Below are 23211 nucleotides of genomic sequence, written 5' to 3' on the forward strand. Positions count from 1 at the left end.
CAACCCGCTTCTGCTTCGTAGGAAATTTAATTTGCCCCTGTCATTATTAATTTTGCGATAGACGAGCAATACCGGTAGTGCATGTACATCTTTAGCGTTGAAATGAAATGTGTAATTGATGTCTTTTTTTATCAATAAAAGATGGTTTTTTATAAACGGTTTTGAATTTAATCATTTCGATTCAACCAGTTGCTTTAAATTTTCATTTCAAGAAATTATGCTTAAAATGAGGGCAGTTTTCCTAGAAGGTTGTTTAATTTGACTTGACTCTTTATTGAGAGCAATTTGAGTAATGAACATTAAAACATATTAAATTTGACAGTATTGCGTTTAGTTGCGAACTGTTAACAACAATCTTTACTAACATGCTAGTTGTATGTTTGTTTTTATAAACTTTGTTCTTTTTATCATTGAACAAAAACTTTTTCAATAGCAAAGCTTCCTCCATCTTTCATTCTATTCTATTATGATGTATTTTTTATCAATAAAAGATGGGTTTTCATGAACGGTTTTAAATTTGATCATTTCGATTCAACCAGTTGCTTTAAATTTCCATTTCAAGCAGTTATACTCAAAATGAGGGCAGTTTTCCTAGAAGGTTGTTTAATTTGACTTGACTGTTTGTCGAGAGCAATTTGAGTAATGAACATTAAAACATATTAAATTGGACAGTATTGCATCTAGTTGCGAACTGTTAACAACAATCTTTACTAACATGCTAGTAGCATGTTTGTTTTTATAAACTTTGTTCTTTTTATCATTGAACAAAAACATTTCAATAGCTGAAACTTCATCCATCTTTCATTCTATCCCTCTAATCAATTTAGTTTTCTTATCAGAAACTAGCTGCTAGATTTTGTTAAATTATGAACAACATATTTGATTATACAAGTTCAAATTTGAGTAAAAGGACAAAGTTTGGATGTTCCAAGGTAAAAATGACAAGGTAAACACTATCGGTTGTATCTCGTTTAAGCTGCTTGTATTGTAAAGAAATTAAAAGAAAAACTTTATCTTCAGCTTTTTGAAGCTTCCACGCCCCAGGCAACCCATTTATAATCCGCCTTTTGGGAGAAAGTTCGGTTCGCCGATTTACTTTTGTCAGCCGACGGTGACACCATTCGCAAGAATGGCACTGATTGAAAGCACCGACCGTCTGCCCATCAAAGTTTAGCAGATTTGGATGGATGGAGTTTTGAAAAATTAATTAAGAAAACACTAATACCATTTTCTTCACTTTCCCATCGCAAAACATAGCCCGGTTATCCTAGCTGACATCCTTTTATCCTGCAAATTGGTGACAGAATGGCTTTCGCGTGGGCTTTTGTGGTTTTCCGGCGCCGAACGCGCTCGTCCCTGATGCTGATTGGATTAGTGATGGTAATGTTGGCAATCTAGATAATAACCGATTTCGCCGTACGGCATGCCGTCGTGCTGTGGTGCCTATTTTAATGAATGGTTTTTGTGCTCGCATAATTCAATATAATATACCTGTGTGCTGGGGAACGGAACAAAAGGCCCGCAAAAGGCGGTCTCTCGTCAACATCCTCCGCGCGTAATTTAAGCTACTTAATCCACCGGACGCGCCACCGCAGGTTAAGCTTGTTTCCTTGTAGTTTGATAAATACAACCAATTAAACTGACGACAATGGATGAGGCAAGGTTTATCGCATGCTTGAACAGCGTGATTCAAAATTCAATAATAAATCAGCGAATATTTTCGTTTTGATTGACAAATTTGCCTTTTTTGATTTAAACTTTTTAAAATGTTATCTAATAATCTCTGAATAGGGTCCATTTCACTATCTGTTGGAAAACTCACTAATTAAAATGGGTTTGAATAGGACACGAATGATGGACTCAGTGCATAAAGATCCAAAAACCATTGCTTTATATTTATGCGTTACCTTGACAACCATGATATTTTGCGCATTCGTCAGATATCCTTCCACTTTCGTGTCGGAAAAAGGAGAAGTGTTCTTCTGGTGCTAATTAGGCTGCAATCAACGAAATAGAGTTGATAAATAAACACAATCTCAGTAGAAGGTTCTTCTGTGGAGCAATTCACTGGCGATGAATAAGCTTTCCTATCAATTGTTGAAGTATTTTCTCCACAGAAAGGAGCCTAGCTCATCGTCAATGAAAACCAAGCGCATTTGACTTCTTCAGATTATGTACTGATTGTTTGAAAATTTCTATAGTACCATTTTCAACCGGAATATCGTCGTTTATTGCTTGCTATACCTTGGAAAGCTCAAGCATCAGTCGCAAAACACATCAAGTGAACGTTCACTTTCGTTCGGGGCGCGATAAGATAGGCTCCCAAATCGATTCCATTCGTGATTTACATTTTTACTCGAGCGTGTCGATTTGATTCGCATAAAACCGTGATTTCCCGGGGAAGATTTATGGCGCTCGCCACAGTCTGGAAACATCGTTAACAAAGTGGAACAGATCACTTTGGATATTGGGCATAAATGTAACCGAAATTGTGTTACCAAGCGGTCACTGGGTTTGTTTTGAATCACGGATCAATGTGAAGATGTAAATGACAGAACATTAGTTAAAACCAAAGGGAATTTAAAAAAGAGACCTATAAATGGGGAAATAAAGCAGTAAAAAATAATGAGAAATGGTGAAAAACATTCGCTTTGCGTATTTGATGCTTTTTGGATCAAAGCTGTCTTTATGTGTCAATATATTTTAACGCTTTCCATCAATTGTTTATGCCCAATATCCGCAAATTAAATTGTGGAAGATGTGTGGAAGGTTGTTTTTCATAACCAATCTGTTTTGTTGATGAATTTTATCGAATTAAAAGAGTTTATTTAATGTTTTCAAATAAGAAATACTTCAATACTTGTGTTTCATAGTGCTTAAATACTCTCTATACCTCGCTAGTTCACTCAATACTAGAATTTAATTCTAGTTACTTGGTTGAAACAGACCGCAGTTTGAATAAATAAAATATAACCAATTAAGTTGTTCACTTTTAGGTTTCACTTCACATAGACGAAATATTTTCCAACCAACGTTCGTAGCTAAAGTACATTTCTGGGCCTTAACTGGATAGTCCCTTGAACAAATCGAAACAAAAAAAAATAGAATACTTTACAAAGTATTTATATTCACAGTATCTTTGGTGCTTGTATACACAATGTTCCATATGCTTCACAATTATGCAAAAGTCTGTTAGGTATCTTTGAATGTACAATCCTGAAATGAATATTTTCTACTAACTTGTCTAAGTTTAGTTATTGTTCTGTTAATTGTGCAGACTTTTCATTCTACTAAATGATGATAGATCTCTTGTTATCACTTCTACACATACTTAAATAGTTTTCACATGTATCCAGAAAATAATCTGGAAGATGCACCTGCACTAAGACTCAATAAGAACGGTATAACAGTCCGGCTCCGGCAAGTACTTTTGAGTAGTGTTTACCAAAGCAACGAAGAAGTTGGCATACCTGGTTGAAATTATTTCCGGGAACTGCTGGATGACAATCTTCCGTATCTTTACCTTCGCCTAGGAGGGTGTCGTTATCAAGTATTGAGTGCTAAATAGTTGCTGTAGACAACTTCTAAATCATGATACCGCAAAATAGTTTCTCGTACATAGCAGGTACACAAGGTTCTACAAGCGATACATCTTGCTTCCGTTGTAGGAGACTTTTACTCCAAGGGTACTGTTATCAATTTACAGTGAACTCAATTAAGCAATCATAAATTTCCAGTGAACATTATTTTGTATCCATTGTGATTGTTCAGATAGCGAATTTGCTATTCGAATTATAAGGACTTTAGAGGAATCCTTCAGCAACATTCATTTAGGATTTATAATTTTACAAGTGGAAAAACTTGCATGAATATTATACTACATAAAAAAATATATGTATAAGACGCTTCTTGAAATATTTCAAAGCTAATATCGAAGTGGCATAATAATGGTAATCCCTCTATACTAATAATTATGTCGAGAAAACCTTACTGACGTTTCTCATAAATACGATGTAAAATAAAGTTCATCCCAGCGTTGTACTTAATTTTTTTATAGGAAAGCTTGGATGATGTAGAGAACTTATCTTTAAAACGACCGTAAGCACGTTGTACCAGGCAACATGCTCCAACAACCTCCATTTCCATCCGTTCGTAGTTAGGTTAGGAATTCAAAGCTTGATCGTTCGTTTGCAAATGTTGGCGTACGAAGCTTGAACAATGCGCAAAACTTTCGCCTAACCCGGCAATGCTTTCGGAAACTACTCTGTTTGTTCCGTAAAGGTAAAAAGTAAAAAAAAAACATCAGCTCCAGTGATGGGTGCAAACGAGAACTCGAGAAAAGAAGAAAATAACACTCCGCCCGAGATGTTCGGAATGGGAAAAACTTCATCATGTTCAATCCTTGGCTACGAGGGCTTTTCTACCGGGGTGGCACACAATGGAACTCAATCAGGAAACAAATCGAATCGTTTTGCAAGGAAAACTCTTATCCACCCGTTTTGGGGGAGGGGTTTTCTCAGCTGCCCGGTGGTTGGCCAATCAATGTCAATTCAAGGGTGTAAAACTTTAAACACACGCCACGGACTGCTGACGAAGGGCGCTTCTGGTTGGGATGGATCGAGAATTGGTTGAGAAAATTTACATCACTGCTTTATTGCTGTGAGCTTTGAATTGTACGAGCACTCTTAGGATTTTTTGCTAATTTTTATTGGCTGAAGCTTGCTTTTATTAGTTCTTGTCAAGATCTTATTGTGCATCTCTTGCTTGGAACAGGACATCTTCGTCGACTTTACCTTTCGATAAATGATATAACATTTTCTAGAACTAGATTTTATCTACACATCAATCATTCTAATACCGTCAATCAGTTTGGGATTCGTGTTAGAAAACAGGATTGATAATGCCTACTAAGAACTCAGCTACTTCTCTACCAGCTGCTGCATAGTAGGGATAGTTAAATCGGCCCAAGACCTAATGTCTTTGGCCACTTGGGAAAAATAACATCACACAGTGACGCCTAGACATACTACTGTCAATTGCGCATTCGTGCCCGGCATAAGCGATCCAATGCATTCCAAGCGGCAGCGATCGCACTAGTAGGTTGATGTTGGTGAGCACTATTTTATGATAAGCAAATGGGAGGCGGCAAGCATGGTATGTGGAGTGTATGAGGCCAATTAAGCAGTCGGTGTACGGTGGAAAAGAAAGCCGATAAGTCCCTGCTAACCCATCTTCCGGCAGACGATCTTCGGACGGACCTGTCTGCCAACCAAGTGCGTATACCTTGTACGGTGAACGTTTCTATGGAGATTTCACCTAACTTCACTACATGCTACTCGCTATCGAATGGTGCTGTCGGCCAGCTTGGCCTTTGCCTTTGCTACGGAAATTATATCCGTTCACAACAACAGGCCATCTTCGCCAAAGTGAGGTGAAAACGGTGATAAGGTGATGTTTTTCGCTACTGCTACTACCGGTCGGAAAAGCTCTACACGATCGGGTGGTCACACATACACACACACGCACACCGAACGAGTTTGGCGTGGTGGCGAGATGCAAAACGGGGAGCTACGGTTTGGTCAAAGACGTGACACCGATGGATCAACTAGATGTCGGTGTGAATGAGTTTATCATTGCAATGAAACCGATGAATGGGTCAGTGAGTGGGTCTGTTGGCTAATTTTGATGATCAATGTGTTTCGGTTTTATCTTTCTAGGTTGGAATTTATCACACACATTTGACACATAATCACGCTGGAACACACAGTTGTCAAATTCAAACGAAACCAAAGACAAAACAAAAGAAAATCATCCATTGAAAATATCTCTAATTGCTACTAATGTTCTTAAATTTCATATAAAAGTTAAATGATAGTCAAAACTAAACATAAAACGCAAGTAAAAGCTGGTCTATGACATCAAATGATCAAAACATGAACTAAATATAAAGAGCTCAAACCGACGGACGAACACATAAGCCATTGAAAGGATCAATCCACTCCGACAATCAAATTAGTAAAACGAAAATAAATAAAACTAACCGAAATACTTACTAAAGGTTTTGGTATCAATTGCACTATTGTTCTTCCCTGTGTGTGTATAAAACGAAGATAATTAGCATTACGCATAGTAACGGTTTTCGTTGATGATGGGAGTAGCGAAGAAACGATGATAACTCCCCAAAGTCACTGTTGATTTTCAAATACATAGGAAGTGTGGAAATTGCAGGTGAAGTTAGCTAACAACTGAATCAATCTGAATGACACCTAAAATGGTTATGTTTTCTTTGCTGGCAAATTCGGTGCTACTTTTTTTAAATGGTGTTTTGGGCTTAACCTTAGATTGAAGTGGATTAAAAGGCTTCAAATCTATTGAATAAATTTATCACTGGATAAAAAACAGTAATGAACACAGGTAAAATATAAAAGGCGACAATGCCGAGAGAACAACAATGTTTAAGAACAGATTGTATTCTTATCTCAGTCTACATAGTATGTGAAAGATGATTAGCTCGAGCAATAATAACAATTATTTAGAGGATACACAGCAAGATAAATATGCATTGAGTACAGAATATATGACACAAGAAACAAGCTACAAACAAGCCTTGAGGGCATGTGTTACAAAATTAAAGTTTTCACAACATGAAAATTATACATATAATTCTGAAAGTAGACAATCTATTGATCGAAAAATGAAAACATGCAATCTGAGCTAGTTGGAAAGGAATGTTTATGAAAGTGACTTTAATCTTCAAAATTGAAACTGAGAAAATACACTGTACCCATAAAGTCAGTACACAGCAGGCTAAACCAGCTACAAAAGCCATTTACTTTGTAAGGAACCCATGTTTTAAAAAAGTAAAAATGAGGGATTGTTTCTGGCACTATCCTCTTCATTTTGATGTAATTTGGCCGCGATACGACTTTGGGTTGCCGAGATATGGTCAAAATAGTGTCACAACACCCTAAACACGCACCAAAAAAGTGAGTACACAGCAGAATGTTTCATCATGTTTTGTATTGTAGTTTGCTGTTGCGTGGTATTTTGGTGGTTGTTTGAAGTTTTATGACATAAAATGAGAACGTTTTAATTCAGTTCAAATGTGATTGATAACAAATTCACTTCTTTTTTGGCCCAAAATGGCCAGAAGCGGAACTCCTTTGCAGAAGAGGTTTGATATCATCCAATTGTTCGAAAATGTAGCAACAAGTTAGTATGAAGATGCTATTTTACTCAATATAAACCAAACAACAGTAGCTAGAGTGGTTTAGCAACGGAAAAACGAGGACGGTGTTGCAATTTGATCGAGAAACGATAGTTTTACCGTCTTATCGAACCGGATGTGGCGCATGATTGAGACGATTGTGGCTGCTGGGCGCAATATAAGTGGCCAAAACAGTGTTAACAATAGTGTATGAGATCTATGCTGACATACTGATCAATTTGGCTTTTATAATTTGCCGATTCCCTACCCTTCTTGCACCCATACAGCCCCATACTATGACGCCTTCACCTTGGTATTTAGCGTATAGCGGGATTCAGTTCTACCGTGGGTTTTCTCCACACTTTTATGTTACCATCCCTTCGAAAAATAGTCAATTTACTCTTGCTCTTTACTTGCATTGTTCTGAGAACCCGAGGGAATTGTTTATTTAGTTTTTTTTTTGAGTCTAATCACATCGCCAGCGGTGATGCTCCATTGCGAGAATTCTTACGTTGATTGTATGCTTTTAAGTTGAATTTGTGCATGATTTTTGAATAGATTCAACACTGATTGATAGGCCATACCTCTAATGAAATATTGTCCACCAGTTTGGCCACTTGTTTTGGGCCCAGCAGCCACAATCGTCTCAATCATGCGCTTCATCCGATTCAGTATGACGGTAAAATGATCGATTCTTGATAAATTTTCAAGAAGGCTAACCATTTCACATCGCTAAACCACTCTTACTACCGTATTTATGTTCCAGTTCAATAAAATAGCTACTTTATTGTACCGTTTTCCTTCATTTTTATGTAATCGGATGATATCAAACCTCTTCTGCAAAGGAGGTCAGTTTCTGGCCATTTTGGGCCTAAAAATAAGTGAATTTGTTATCAACCATTGATGAATTGATTAGAACGTTCTCATTTTATGTCATAAAACTTCAAACAACCACCAAAATACCACGCAACAGCAAACTACAATACAAAACATGATGAAACATTCTGCTGTGTACTCACTTTTTTGGTGCGTGTTTAGGGTGTTGTGGCACTATTTTGACCATATCTCGGCAACCCAAAGTCGTATCGCGGCCAAATTACATCAAAATGAAGAGGATAGTGCCAGAAACAATCCCTCATTTTTACTTTTTTAAAACATGGGTTCCTTACAAAGTAAATGGCTTTTGTAGCTGGTTTAGCCTGCTGTGTACTGACTTTATGGGTACAGTGTAGTTTACTTTGATAGAAAAATCAATCAAGGAGAATAACAAACGACAGTTAATAGACAAGTCATCAATATGAAGAGATCATAGTTTGCGATTTCGAGAAAGTGCAAGACGGACGAGATGAATACAAATGAAAAGGTAGACATCTGATTTTCTTTTACGTAAGAAAACTCACAAAAATAAGCAAAGACTGCAAAAGAGGGGAAAGAAGTGATCAAAGGAATGCAGTTTTTCTCATTCCATTGTGTTTTGTGTGCATTCAATGGAAGTGAAAGCAAACAATTCTGCAGTTCTAGTTGACAGCGAGAAAATGTGAGTAGCTCAAACTGTCAATGATAAAACACGACTTGCACACTTTTACTGAGGACAAGTTGAATGATATAAATTCTTCTTCTTTCTCCGATTCTCAATTAATTAGTTTTTCCAAAGAATGAGAGAGTTGGTAAGAGACATTTTCCTTTTTATTGAAACCTTCTCGGGACGATATAAAAAAACATTAACCAAAGCGACTTGTGGAACAGAATGCGTCGAGTGGGAAATTGATAAGTGCACCAATTATATCATTGTTGTGTTTGTGATGTGATGGTTCGTGTGGGTTTGGATGGATGGAATCAAACAAGTGAAAACGATCGTTACGGTCAACTTTACGAGTGAAAAACAATTAACGCCGAACAATGGAACAATGAGGACAAAGAGAAACGCGTGTTGAAGGAAATATACCGTGGAAGAAGGTTAAAGATCAAACACCAAGAAAAGTTTATCAACTCACGAAAAGGAGATTAAAAAAATTGATCGAACGTGTTGTGGAACGATTAGAGCAAACATGACACGTATGATGGGTCGAACATTATAGAACGAGTGAGATGGAGGATGGAATTAAGGTGTGATGCGAAGGTACGACGATGGAAACGAAAAACAAAACAATCGAAACTGACAAAAATCGAACGAACGTGGAAAAAAGCCGTACCTGCTGCCTCCGACGGATCCGTTTCCGGGCGGCCAGAAATATTCGCCAGTAGAGGAAGAGTATGACCAGCAGGGGCACGTAGAAGCTGGACGCGGTGGCGAAGATCTGATACCCGACGTCCTGCGAAACGATGCACTGGAGGTCCTGATAGACGCGCGCTTCCCACTCCGGATCCTTCCAGCCGAGCAGCGGTGCGATAGAGACCAGCACCGACAGCGTCCAGATGATGATGATCATGTAGCCTATCCGCCGGGCGGTTCGCTGGTGGGCGTAATCGATGTCCGTCACCGCCCAGTACCTGCGAAGAGTATGGTCGAATTGATGGAGCGTCATTAGTGAAAACCGGCGGGCAACAGTTTGGAAATTCTGGACCCACCGATACATGGATTCATTTAGACTCGCTCTCTCCCACATTTTATTTTATATCGCGCTTTTATCAAGTTTCTTCAAATATTGCGATTACTTATCTGAGGGTTCAACAATATTTTTAAAGGAGAATATTTCGGAATACTGGTAGACATACTTGCTTTTTGAGATGCGAGATCAAACTAATGCAGATTTCTAAATTGAATTATATAGTTTTACCAGAGTGACGTTTTCTTCTTCTTCTTCTTCTTGGCGTAACGACCTCTTGGTCATGCCTGCCCGTTAAGGACTTACGAGACTTGTTTCCCTGTTGTACGTGGATAGTCAGTCCTCTCGTACAGGGGAGGGTCCGGTCTCGGTTGGGATTCGAACCCCCCGAAGTGACGTTTTATATAAGCTTAAATAAGACTATTGAAAAAAGTCTACAAAAAAGATTACATAACACTTAAATAAATCGTTTTTAAGAAAAGGTACAGATTCGTGAGAATATCTTTGACTTAAACTGCTAAAGAGATTATGATAAACTTGTTCCGTTAGTGCGAAAATTCATGGGATTTAACAGATAAAGTCGTTCGTCGGATTTTTTTTGTTTTATTTGGCACGACATCCCTTTGTGGAACAAGGCCTCTCTCCTAAGAGTTTTGATTGCCGAAATTAAGTGTGTTGGTCTGCCTTATACCCAGTCTTCCTCCAGAACATATTTCGAACGCCTCAACTCTTTTTCTTTTGATGAAACATACCGAATTTGCAGTTTTACCCCACTTTCTTCGCTGTTCGTGAGAAGTAAACAAAATTTTAACCAACTGTCAAAAATTTTCCCACGGTTTTCGGCTCGTTACATGGTATGATGCGACCTGTCTGTTAATTGTCGTTGGTAGCAACGCAAAACTGATATAGTTTTGGTCGTAGTACACTAGATTTTTAGTCAAAAGAGATACTTACGAAAGATTGAAAGGAGAAAACATCTAGTAATTCTTGTGTAGCGATTTTGAAACGTTGAGCGATATTTCATTAAACACAATGGATAATTCTACCAAGCAAACGATGGGAATTGGCGATTTACCACAAGAAGTGAGTTTATTTTATGATACTAACACAGCGTTGTTTTAAATACTTTTGTATTTGTTTTCTAGATTCTTGGAATCATTTTCGACTACTTGACCGTGTCTGAGTTAAAAAATGCCAGCTTGGTGTGCTTCCAGTGGTCGCACTTGGTATTTTCTGGTCGCGGACTGGATCGCGTGCGCTTTTATGTAGACAACAATAATGTAAAACGTGGCGCGATAAACGTTCTTCGAGAAACTCAACGACGATATCGCCATATTCGGTTCAGTACCAGCGATAGAGACACTGGCGAGAAATTCGTACCCATTTTACAGCGTTTCGAAAGATTTTTAGTGAGCTTAGATTTAGAGTGGTGCTACGAAGTGTCGCTAATCAAGCGCATCCTAGTGGAGGTTCCAAATTTGAAGGCTCTTTCGTTGCTCGAGCTTGAAGATATGAAAGTGCGTACAAACGACCACGGCTTTATACAGCTGCCGGAGTTAAAACAGCTTTCTTTGCGGAAAGTATGCTATTATTCCTCAACGCCATTGACAGCGATTGATTTCCGTACCACCGCTCCAAACCTACAGAGAATCGAGATGGTTTGTGATACAGAATGCGATCTAAACGTATACAGGCACTTCAGCGATCAACTCATATCGGTGACTGTATTTCTTTGTAACGATGAATACATGCATTCGTTTTGTGAAATAATTTTTCCGAAGCTTCTAGAAATCAAGGTTTGTGTTTTTGATAATTATGATAGCTTTATCTTGAATGGGAGTTGTGGTTTTATTGCTGGATCGAAACATCTTCAACGTGTAACACTGGAATGTTTGATAGCTCAAACAATCATCAACAGTTTGGCGGAGCATTGCCTAGAAATAACATTCCTCTCCATCCGTGCGTATAAATTAGAAAACCGTTTGTTGCTTGGATTGGAGAACCTGAGACATTTGAATGTAAGTTGCATAATATTTTTTAAAAATTGGGAAATAGGCTCGTTGACAGTAAAAGCATGTTTCTTTTTTCTCTTACAGACTCTTGTATTGGATGGCAAGATAAGTCATGACGTATTTGACGATTGTAAACCAATTCTTTCTTTGCAAGCACTTTATGTGCCTAGCTTATATTTCATAAAAGATCAGTTGGTGTTCTTCAAAGGATTATGTACGGTGGCACCATATCTCACTAAGCTATGCATAAATCGTATTGTAGATGATCGAAGTCTTCGATTTATCAGCAAAACCCTTTTATCTCTTAAATATTTGAAGTTTTCACATAATCAGGTACTGAACTGCGTGTCACGCTTATTTTTTTACAAATTGAAAAATTTAAACTTATCAATTGTTGTTGTGTTGTATTTCAGGTCAGCAGGATATCAGGATTAGAATTCCTCGATCGATTACCTCATCTGTTTAAGTTGAGTTTATATAACATATATCCTAACAAGCAACAAGTAATTGATGGTAGACTTAAAGGAATTCCACCACTCAAAATCAGTGTACTCTCGATTCACAGCACTTATACGGTAGGTATGCAACAGCCGGCCTCATAATTCCTTTATTCTTTTGTTACTTTTCTCTTTCTATTTTAATGTATTCTACTTGCGGTTCTTCCCATACCAGTGGACTGTCGATTACTTCTTGCTGATTCCGCAACTGTTTCCGTCGCTCCAGATGCTCAAAATTACTGGCTACAGATATTGTTCAAATGAGTGCATCAAACGACTACGTTCCCTATTGCCAAATTGCACAATAATTAGAAGAAGTTATTAACTAATAGTGTGTATCGAAATTGTTTTAATAATTTACTATGTTGTTTATGCATGATTATACCAAACAGCTCGTGCTAGATCAGACAATGATATGCTAGGACTAAAACTATTCTTGTTTAAAACGAGTCGAACAAGAAGTTTGATCTCAAATGTTACGCACTGCAGGTCACATGCATTTGTTCAATTGTCTGCACGCTTCGAGAGGATTGGAGGAACGTCCAACACGATAGCTTGCTACTCGGATGTCGATGCCAATTCCGAAGTGCCACTGATAATTTGCAAATGCGCTCGGATTCGAATCATCTCTTATCTTCTTTACTCTGCAGTTTTGTTTGAAAAAAAAAATAGTTGTGCTGAACATCCACTTGAAGACTATGTTTTTTTCGCTTAATCCACGATCCTATATGGTTTCGTGGTTCGATGCGAACCAACGATGGCAGCATTACCGACCACTCTGGTGGATTTGCCACCCGTAGCCGTGGATTTCGCTTCCGACGGAACTTTTCCTTGGTGTTCTTGCTCGCGTACATACACACACACATAAGCACACATACAGGAGAAATTTGCATTTAAATTGAATGCAGAGTAGGATATTTTACATATGTCGGAGCGCGCTATCGAGGCGGCTGCCGGATTTGTGCGCGATCTCTGCTGGCCGCAGAGTGTCGCATAACCTGACCGAAGGGAGGAGGGGGAGGGGGCTGGCCAGTGGAAAGCTGAAACTCGATCGGCAGAGACAACTCACGTCGAAAGCCACGTAAATCGTGTGCGAGCACGCGTTCAGCTTTTGGTGGATGCAACATTTTGCGCCCGACCGAGCTCTATCGCGTGTTATGGCATGGAAAACCGGGCGGTACCGAGGCAGGGAATGTTGGAAAAAACTTGCATCGTTGTAAAAGAAGTCGGTGGAACGAAGAAGAAGAAACCAAGGCGATCCCAAACATCGCCAGTACATCGTTTCACACATTTTCCGGTCGTGTTGCGTCCGCGATGGAGGCGAACGAAAAATCATTTCAACCGTTCGTTCATCCGGCTTCGGTGCACTTTCGGCTGCGCCCATCCCAAACTTTGCCGAGGGAACGGAGACGCTCAGAGATCCTGCTCGAACAACATCATCACCTCGACGATACGGCGGGCCGATGCTGCCGGGCGCATAAATATGGATTTGATAAATTATTTTGCGATTACGCTCGGTGAACTTTGCGTCCCGCGGGACGAAATTATCGCAACTTGTGCCTGCTACATATGCACGGGCTGCATCTGCGTTGCACTGGATCCTTTTGGTGCTGGGAAAATGCTGTTGCTTGCGCTTCGACATCCACCCGAGCATCCATCCTCGGCTGGGAAATGTTTATCCTTTTCCATAATCTGTCGTACGTGGTTGTGGTCGGCTAGGAAAAGGATTTCTCCAGCGTCGCTGGATTTGTTCAGTCGGTGTGGGGACAGGGGAGGTTGTGGAACGCGTAGGAAAATTTGCAATTTGCTTCCTACACAACGCGTCAGCGAGCTTTGCTCAACAAATGTTAGTCAAACACTTTCCCCCTACGAACGGTTGTGTTATGGCATTTTAAACACTCAATCACAGAGAGGAAAATCTACAAGAGAAGGTTTTATCTAAAGTTGCAGATGGTATTTGATGCAGAAAAAATACACACACACATATACACACGAGATAAATTTTAGTAAAAACCATCAATTAATTATTTACTACTTATTTTGTGCTCTTTTTAATAGTATTAAATCGATGTTTACATTAACAATTACAAATTAATACAATATTTACAGAAAAAAGATATCTATCGTTGTAATACTTAAAGTTCATTTACATTTGTACATTTCAAATTTCGCATTGAATTCATACTTGAGCATATGGACATTTTACATATATTGTTATTTCATATAGAGTTATCTGGTAGAAAATTATTTATAAAAATTTCAAACAGTTACATTACCATACAAGATAAATCTTTTCAAATTTAAGTACGGAAAAATCAAAGTAAAAACCTGCAACTATTTTTTTACTACTTAACGTGAGATTTTTTTTAACAGTATGAAATCGAAATTTACATTTATTAGTGAAATATTTGCTATAAAAATTATAAAATGTTATCATATTGTAGTTCATTAAAATGTATACATTCCGAACTTCGTCGTGGAGTAAGTTTGTTAAATTGATTAAAAGAATATCTTCTTCTTCAATTCAATTCTTCAAACAATTCTATTGTTTCAATTCTTCAAACAATATCTACACACTATATTCAGTGAGCATATGATCGTTTTACATATTTTTATAAAATTTTGTAATAAAGAGTTAACCGGTAAAAAAGTTTTTTAATTTCAAGCACTAACATTACTACATAAAATATATGAAAACTATCAAAACAAAGTGACTAGAGGTACTTTAATATGAACAGAAACATTTGTGATTCCATGCACCTTAAGTAATTAATAATGATTCGAGACGCTGGACCATTGTTTAACAATGCCCTCTTTCCTTTTCTTCAACCATTCCCTACAACCCGTTACCATTACCTTATATTCATGCGAATGGTGCACTTTCTTTGAATTCATTATGAGGAAGGAACTCTCATGAAACAAGTCCGATAGTCTCTAATAGAAAAACGACTCGCCCTGACCCGGAATGATGGTTACAATGCAACTGTGACACTTACATACATACAGGGTAAAGCGGCAAGGTAACGTCGGTGGAGGGAGTGCTGTTTTCCGGCGGGAAGCCTGTCTTGTATGCAAACGAGAACCAACTTGGCGATTGCATAAATTCAACACCTTTTGCAACGCCCTCGGGGGTTTCTTTCCGTTCGATGCAACTAATGGAACTGCATAACGACAACAAGTGGCGATTGCAATCATCGACGGATGCAACCCTTCCCTTCCCGCAGAGTGAGAGAACGACGGCGTGTAAATAGGGAACATTTCATACCCGAATCTGATAGGATGCTCCAGGACAATCACCGGTGCAATCAGTGCAGATGCTTGTGCACATCTGTGCATCACCATTCCGAAGTGATGATATATTGTTCGAACGTGCCATTACGAGTAGCGATGAACTCGGTTGCATTTAAACGTTCCAATTATGATCGATAGGGTCGTTTCGGAGGAATGGTCTTCCTCGTGCAATACAACTGCTAGTGTTTCCGCTTTATTTATTTTGTTTCCAGAGTTTGAATCAACGATATAATATGTATAATATACTAACTTGTAACTCCGGCGATGTTCGGTTAAGAAGGGGTGGGAAAAAGAGTTATATTTATAACTCTTTTCGTATATTTTTGTGCTTATTTGAAAGTTTTCACCCTTTCCAAAAAATTTTTATTTAAATCACATTCAGCTCTGAACATAACTTTTATTGTAAGGGATATGAATATTTGTTGTAGGAGGTTTAATTTAATAATGACTATTGTGGCGTAGTTCAAATGGTTGATATTTGATTTTTTCCCTCGTGCTGTATAAACCCTGCTGTATAACCTTTGATGAATACGAATTGAGTGTCCGGAGTTTCGTTGATAGTGAAAAAACTTCAAAATTGCTAATTACAACTATTGTTTTACGTGAAAACTACAGAACGTACTAGACATTCTTAGATCTGTGCAACATAAGGAAAGATTTTTACTGCATTTTCATAATGTGCTGTTTTTTCGTCAAGAAGTGTGGAGATCGTACATGCTCGTTTTCGTTTTCGTTAATTGAACTGGGTTTAAAATGTTAAAATTGGAAGAATTTTATTAATTATAATAGGAATCTCACAAAAAGGAACAAATCTTAAACAACATGATATGATAATAATTTCTCTAAAATAAACCGCTAGTGTGGAAGGAAAAATGTGTTCAAAGGAGGAATCCCGCTAGGTTTTTTTTTTTTTGTATGGAGTTCAGCGTCTGTCAGGCGACGTCGCGCTGTCATCTGGAGGTCGTGCTAGAAGAGCCAAAAGTGGCTTTCTTTTCTGCAATCTGCTATTTTTCTAAAGTGGATAAAACATTTTTTTCTGGGAGCTCCAGAAATGGTTTAGTTTATACCGAAATAATGAGATGTTGCTGCCGAAAATCGTCGTACATTAATGGATGATTATGGTAAACATGCCGTAGCTGAATCATCTAGCAGGAAGTGGTTTGCACGGTTTAAAAACGGTAATTTTGAGGACGAAGAATGTTTGAACGGCCTTAACCATTTGAGGATTTAGAAAAAATGGGCGATATTCGATAAAGATCCTACACGTACACAAAAAGAACTTGCAAAAACAAAAGAACTTTCATTGACCAAGAAAATCCCGAAAACTTTCCCGTAACAAAATTCTGCTCAATTTGAACACTGATTTTGCTCACCACTGGGTTGGTGGGTTGGTTCAGACATTGTACAAAGAATCTTCGAGGTGCTCCAATTTAGGTAAAGCTTAAGTAAAAATAAAACACATACAAGATACTTCAGGCGTTATTTTTTTCCACACCTCCTCATTGAACAGTTTTATTAATTTATTATTTTTCGAAGAGTTCAATCAACTTCTGCCAGGCTTGAACTTGTTTCATCGTATATTTCAGGTATTTCATGTTAGAAAGATCGTAAAGTTTTGGTATAATCATGCATAAACAACATAGTTAATTGTAAAAAATATTTTAGTTAGACACACGATAGACACTATTAGTTAATAACTTCTTCTAATTATTGTGCAATTTGGCAATAGGGAACGTAGTGTTTTGATGCACTCATCTAAACTAAATCCATACCCATTAATTTTGAGCATCTTGAGTGACGGAAACAGTTGCGGAATCAGCAAGAAGTCATGGAAAGTCCAATAGTATGCAGAATCCTGCAAGCAGAATGCATTAAAATAGAAAGATAAAAGTAGAGTAATGCAATGATTAGGCCGGCTATAGTTTTCCTACCTCGTCCCAGTTGTGAATCGAGAGTACACTGATTTTGTGTAATGGCAATATTTTAAGCGAACCATCAGTATGTTTCTTGGAGAGATACATGTTAATTAAACTCAACTTAAACAGATGAGGTAATCGATCGAGATATTCCATACCTGATATCTCGCTGAACTGAAATACAACACAAGAAATAATTTAAAATCTGTTTTTGATTTGTACGAAAATAGACGTGACACGCAGTTCAGTACCTGAACATTAGATAACTTCAAACATTTAAGAGATAAAAGGTTATTGCAGATAACTTGAAGACATTGATCATCAACAACCTTGTTTATACATAGTTTACTTAGATATGGCATCGTTTTAGGTAATCCTTTGAAGAACAACTGATCTGGTATGCCATATATGCTATTCACTTGAAGTGCTTGCAAAGAAGGAATTGGCTTACAATCGTCAAATACGTAATGTTTTATCATGCCATGCAATTCAAGGGTCTGCAAGAGAAAAATGAAACATAATTTTACTCTCAACGAGGTTATTTTCCTATTTTTTTTTTGAATATTTTGCAACTTACATTCAAATGTTTCAGATTCGCCAATCCAAGCAACGAACGATTTTTAAGTTCTCCCGTACGGATGGAGAGGAATGTTAGTTCACGGCAATGTTCCACCAAACTGTTAATAACCGTTTGAGCTATCTCACATTCCAGTGTTACACGTTGAAGATGTTTTGATCCAGAAATAAAACCACAATTCGCATTCACCATGCAGTCATTTGAAAAACCAAAAGCAATAACCTTGATTTCTAGAAGCTTCGGAAAAACTATTTCACAAAACGAATACGTAAGTTCATTGTTGTAAAGAACTACATCCACCGATTTCAGTTGATCGCTGAAGTGCCTGTATAAGTTTAGAGTGCTTTCTGTTTCACAAACCGTATGGATTGCCTGGAGGTTTGGAGCGATGGTACGGAAATCAATCACTGTCGAGTAGGGAAACCATATTTCAAGAGCAGAAAGTTGTTTTAACTCCGGCAACTGTATAAAGCCATGACACTCTTCCATATCTTCAAGCTGGTTCAACGAAAGAGCCTTCAAATTTGGAACCTCAAGCAGGATGCGCTTGATTAGCGACACTTCGTTGCAGCGGTCTAATTTTAAGCTCACTAAAAAACTTTCGAAACGCTGTAGAATGGGTACGAATTTCTCCCAAGTGCCTCTATCGCTGGCAATGAGCCGAATATGGCGATACCGTCGTTGAGTTTCTCGAAGAACGTTTATCGCGCCACGTTTTACATTATTGTTGTCTATATCAAAGCGCACGCGATCCAGTCTGCGTCCAGAAAATACCAAGTGGGACCATTGGAAACACACCAAACTGGCATTTTTTAACTCAGACACGGTCAAGTAGTCGAAAATGATTCCAAGAATCTAGAAAACAAAATAAGCTATTTAAAACAACGACCTGTGATTCCCATCGTTTGCTTATTAGAATTATCCATTGTGTTGAATGAAATATCGCTCAACGCTTCAAAATCGCTACACAAGAATTACTAGATATTTTCTCCTTTCAATCTTTCGTAAGTATCTCTTTTGACTAAAAACCCAGTCTACTACGACCAAAACTATATCAGTTTTGCGTTGCTAACGTTGTTCGATCCAAAGAAAGTACTATGGTATGTTGATTCGCAACTGTGGTATGCATGATCTATTCAATGTTATGTTCTAAATAATTTCCACTTTCTATTCTACAGCTGGATGGCAGTACGTCCTTCATTTGATAAACGAATGTTTTATCTTATTATCACTGAAAGAACTACAAATGATTTCTACGTGCCTGCCTATGATCTTGTCTCAAATTTTGAGCACGCCTTTTCGGGGGTTTACTTGTTTATGTTCTATTTCAAACCCGATTCTATTGGATACACCTATTAATTCCTGCATAGAGTTCATGGTGGAAGGTCTTGCCATACTTTATTTAGTTAAATTGTGCTTTATTAAGTTGCTTTATTTAATATGACACAAAGTTAACGATGTGAGGTTTCTTTACGCCACTATCCGTTTGAGAAATCAAACGGTCACCATAGTGTGGGATCTTGATGATTAAGATTTCATTTAAGAAATGTAACAAACCAAACTGTTCAAAAGTGTGAATCATATTCATAGATCGCATTATTAAATTTTTGAAAATAAATTAATTAATGGGTATTTTTGAAAACACAAGTTAAAATGAGCATATGTTTCTCGTGAATGGAATTCGAACATTCCTTTTTATAGATATAGAGAAGATGTAGACGAGACAATGTTTAACAATGCTTTGATAATTTTCTCTAATGCTTTGCTATTTTTATACAGCATACAAAAGTTTTATATATTTTAACCAGTTTCCATCGCAAGTTGTCATCAATTATCTTACGATCCCGGATGTTTATTTTCAAAGTGTACTTGTGAGCGTTGATAAAATATAATGCATCGCAAAATAATGAATTAGAGTTATTTTTTTTCTAATCTGCTTTCCAATTCACTTAATGTCCGCGCGCTTAACGTGGCCGGCATATAATTGGCTCTACAAATGGATCACTCTCCTGGTGCAGAACTTTTCGGCCATCAACACGGATACGAACGACGTGTGGCAGAGTATGTGTGTTTGCCAGGATGCTACACTGTGCAAAGATACTCCCACTTGCTGTGGCCGCTAGGAAGAACTTTCCCGGCCCTTAAGCGTCCATCCGACGGTGTGATATTGAAACATTTCATCTAATCTGCCCGTGGCTCACTGTTCCGCCCCCGTAACTCCTTCGAGGGGCCCCTAGGGGTCGATGTTCGGACACATTTTCGCTAACGGCTTTCGGTTGTAGGAGCCCGAGCCATCAAAGACGAGCTCGGGGAGGCAAATTTGGGCTAAAGTTTTTCGCCTAATCTGATTAACTTCTCCACGCTAAATTCACGCACGCACACCCTGTTCATTTTCGTTGAGAACTTTTCCGTGTATCCGTTTTCGTTGCGAGTTTTTGTTTGTATTTTCTTCTGCTTGCGTGTGCGTGTGTAGCGAAAAAGGGGGAAAAAGAGAAAAACAAGTCGCACCGTTTTGACCGTTTTCATTAAAAACCAAACCCAACTGATAGCAGCTGACTTTCGGTGGCCAGGCGGAAAGAACTTTTGCCTACATGCCTAACTCCATCAGCCGTAGGGAAAAAAGGGAAAACCCGGCCTCTTTCTTGTCTGTACCGGCCGAGATGTTGCTCGGATTTTACGTTTGTCGTCCGAGCAAAGTTTTCCATGCCTTCATAAGGCCGCCTGCATGGTGACTAAACAAGTTGAAGGCCTAATTTCATTGCAAATTTGGGAAACCGATTCAGACAACTTCAGCACCCGGAAAATCTTCCCACCCACAGGGATGGGCTGGGTGAAAACATAACAAAAGATTCCTCTCCGATTTTTCCTCCGCCCCGACCGTGGCTACGCGGAACGGTTTTCCTCTCGGTCCTTCATCTCGAGAGCACCATTTTTCGCTTGAACGGACAAGTTTTTCCATTCAAAAGAACACATGTTTAAACTTATGGTTCACATGTGCTTGCACACACTTGGGGCGGCATTCTTCGTCTTGGGCTGGAAAATGGCTCCCCGGCGGAGAAGAACAAGGCAACAAGGGAGCGAGAGTGTGTTCTTTGCATCCGTTGCCATATTTGATTCTTGTTTTAGCTTAAAACACGCTTTTTCCCGTTTTGAACAACCTCGGGCACAAACTTTTCCCATGTTACTCATGGATAAATTGCTCGTACAGCTGTTTTGACAAACAAATAGCTTAATTTACAAATTCAAACCACCAACAGGTACAATTAAAATGTACATAAATTATTGAAAACCAACCCCGATCTCGTGCCTTTGGATTTGTATTTTATTTTAAGGAAAATAAAAGAATACATCCCCTTTATTGCTGCCATATAAGCCACGCTCTTTACTGCGAGATCCCGTAGCACGGTGCGTTCGAGTATGGCATCAAGCTTTCCTTACTCCCCGGGCAACCGAAGCGGCGTGGACGGCTGGAAAGGATAAAACTAGCTAAACCATACACCGGTGCCGGAAAAACCCATTAGCCGAACCGTGTGCTATTAACAGTAGTTCGCACCCATTTTTCAAGACAGCTTTCCGACCCAAAGTCCCCCCGGAGTGGAACGTCGAGTGGCAACGGCAAAAGCGACCGGGAAAGAGCATTATGCTGAAGGCACTGCAAAACCCCCATTTCAACGTGGCCATTTTGTTATGGGTTTTTTTTTATCCGCCAACAAGGCGACGAATGCAATTAATCACTAGCGAGCGGATGTAGTGAGAAAAAATAATGCTTTTATAGTACGCGAAGAAGATAATTTAATTGCTACCATAAGGCAACGGTTTTTGAGAAAGTTATGACGTGAGCCTTGTAGGGAGGGTTGAGGAAATGGGAGAGCGGGGAGACCGAGTGGAGGATTATGATATTAGGGGGAACTTTTCTACCTTGCCATTATGATTACCGAAGGTGAGGCAAACGCTGGGAAAGGTGAGTTCGTGAGCTAACTGAAGCTAGATGCCGACAAGTTTGCCGTTCCAATTTGATAGAGCTAGAAACTGTTACTTTTCTTGACAGCAGGGGCATAAACTAAAATTTATTAGAAAGTACTTAAATACTTTATATTGCCAGAGCTGTTCACTTCATTATTTTAAAAATCATTTAAGGCAATACACTCACTTCCCCTAGTTGTTTCTCCTTGCTATAAAACCATAGTATTTGTTTACTAGCGAAAAATAAAAAAAACTCTTCTTACTAAGCGTTTATAAGCTTTGATTGAGAAAATTGGAACAATAACTTGGAAATTTGGGAATCAAATACATTGTCAAAGGTAGTTTGTTGAAATTTAGGGTTTTAAAGCGTGATTTGGCCTGTTTGCAACTTCATTTGCTTCAACTAATCATCAAATACTAGAAACTTTATAGCAAATGAAGCTTGTTTCTTACTCGGCACACTTAGTTTATATTTGAACCTAATCTTTCACCGACACCAACAAAACGATGGCCTCAAAGCTTTACAATGAAGAGTTATTCGACAAGTTCTTGACAATTAAATTTCCATCCAATGTTCCTAATAATATTATAGGCAAAAAGAGCGTGTGTACTATAAAGTATCTTTTAACTAAGGCTTTAAATCAATTTATCTATCCTCAAATAAATTAGGTATTGATCATAGAAGCAGTTTACAAAAGATTTTAAATATACAATCAGAATTCTAAATTAGCTCAAACTTAAAAATATTTATTCAATGAGCTTTTATCAGGTACTATTACCTTGTTTATAGTGCTTCTAATGATTAATTGTTGTTAACTCTTATGGTTAACTGTGTAACTCTAAGTTAACTGTTGTTCCTCTTTCGATTGCTTAAAATTATGGTAAAATGCACGTTAATTAAAAACAATATTATTGCATTCAGCTCAATCATTGCTCAGATGAAACCGTCAATTGAATCGTTTTATGTATTGAGTGCACCTCATTGTTGTGCCACTTGTGATAGCTAATTGTTATGGTGAAATCCACGTGAATTAATATCTCTCTTATTGAATAACACTCAACCATTGCGCAGATAACTCCGCCCAGCGCCCAACGGTAGCATTTCTCTTTCGCATTGAGTAATTCCATCTGCATAATTGTACAGAACGTTGTAAAGTTCCCATCCGTAGAAATGCTTCTTCAAAACAAGAAAATGCAAATGG

At 38.3% G+C, this 23211-nt stretch overlaps 1 protein-coding gene across 1 annotated transcript in view; it reads right to left on the reverse strand.

Moving 5' to 3' along the window:
* The window catches only part of LOC131265797 (5-hydroxytryptamine receptor-like), a 65964-nt gene that overhangs the window by 3770 nt on the left and 38983 nt on the right, over positions 1 to 23211 (reverse strand). Inside the window, exons 3-4 of the mRNA XM_058268117.1 lie at positions 9400 to 9697; positions 6054 to 6089 (exon numbers count right to left, since the gene is read on the reverse strand). Coding sequence (XP_058124100.1) covers positions 6054 to 6089; positions 9400 to 9697 — 334 coding nt within the window. The remainder of the gene's footprint in view (positions 1 to 6053; positions 6090 to 9399; positions 9698 to 23211) is intronic.

This window comes from Anopheles coustani, chromosome 3 (assembly GCF_943734705.1).
Source record: "Anopheles coustani chromosome 3, idAnoCousDA_361_x.2, whole genome shotgun sequence".
NCBI lineage: Eukaryota > Metazoa > Arthropoda > Insecta > Diptera > Culicidae > Anopheles > Anopheles coustani.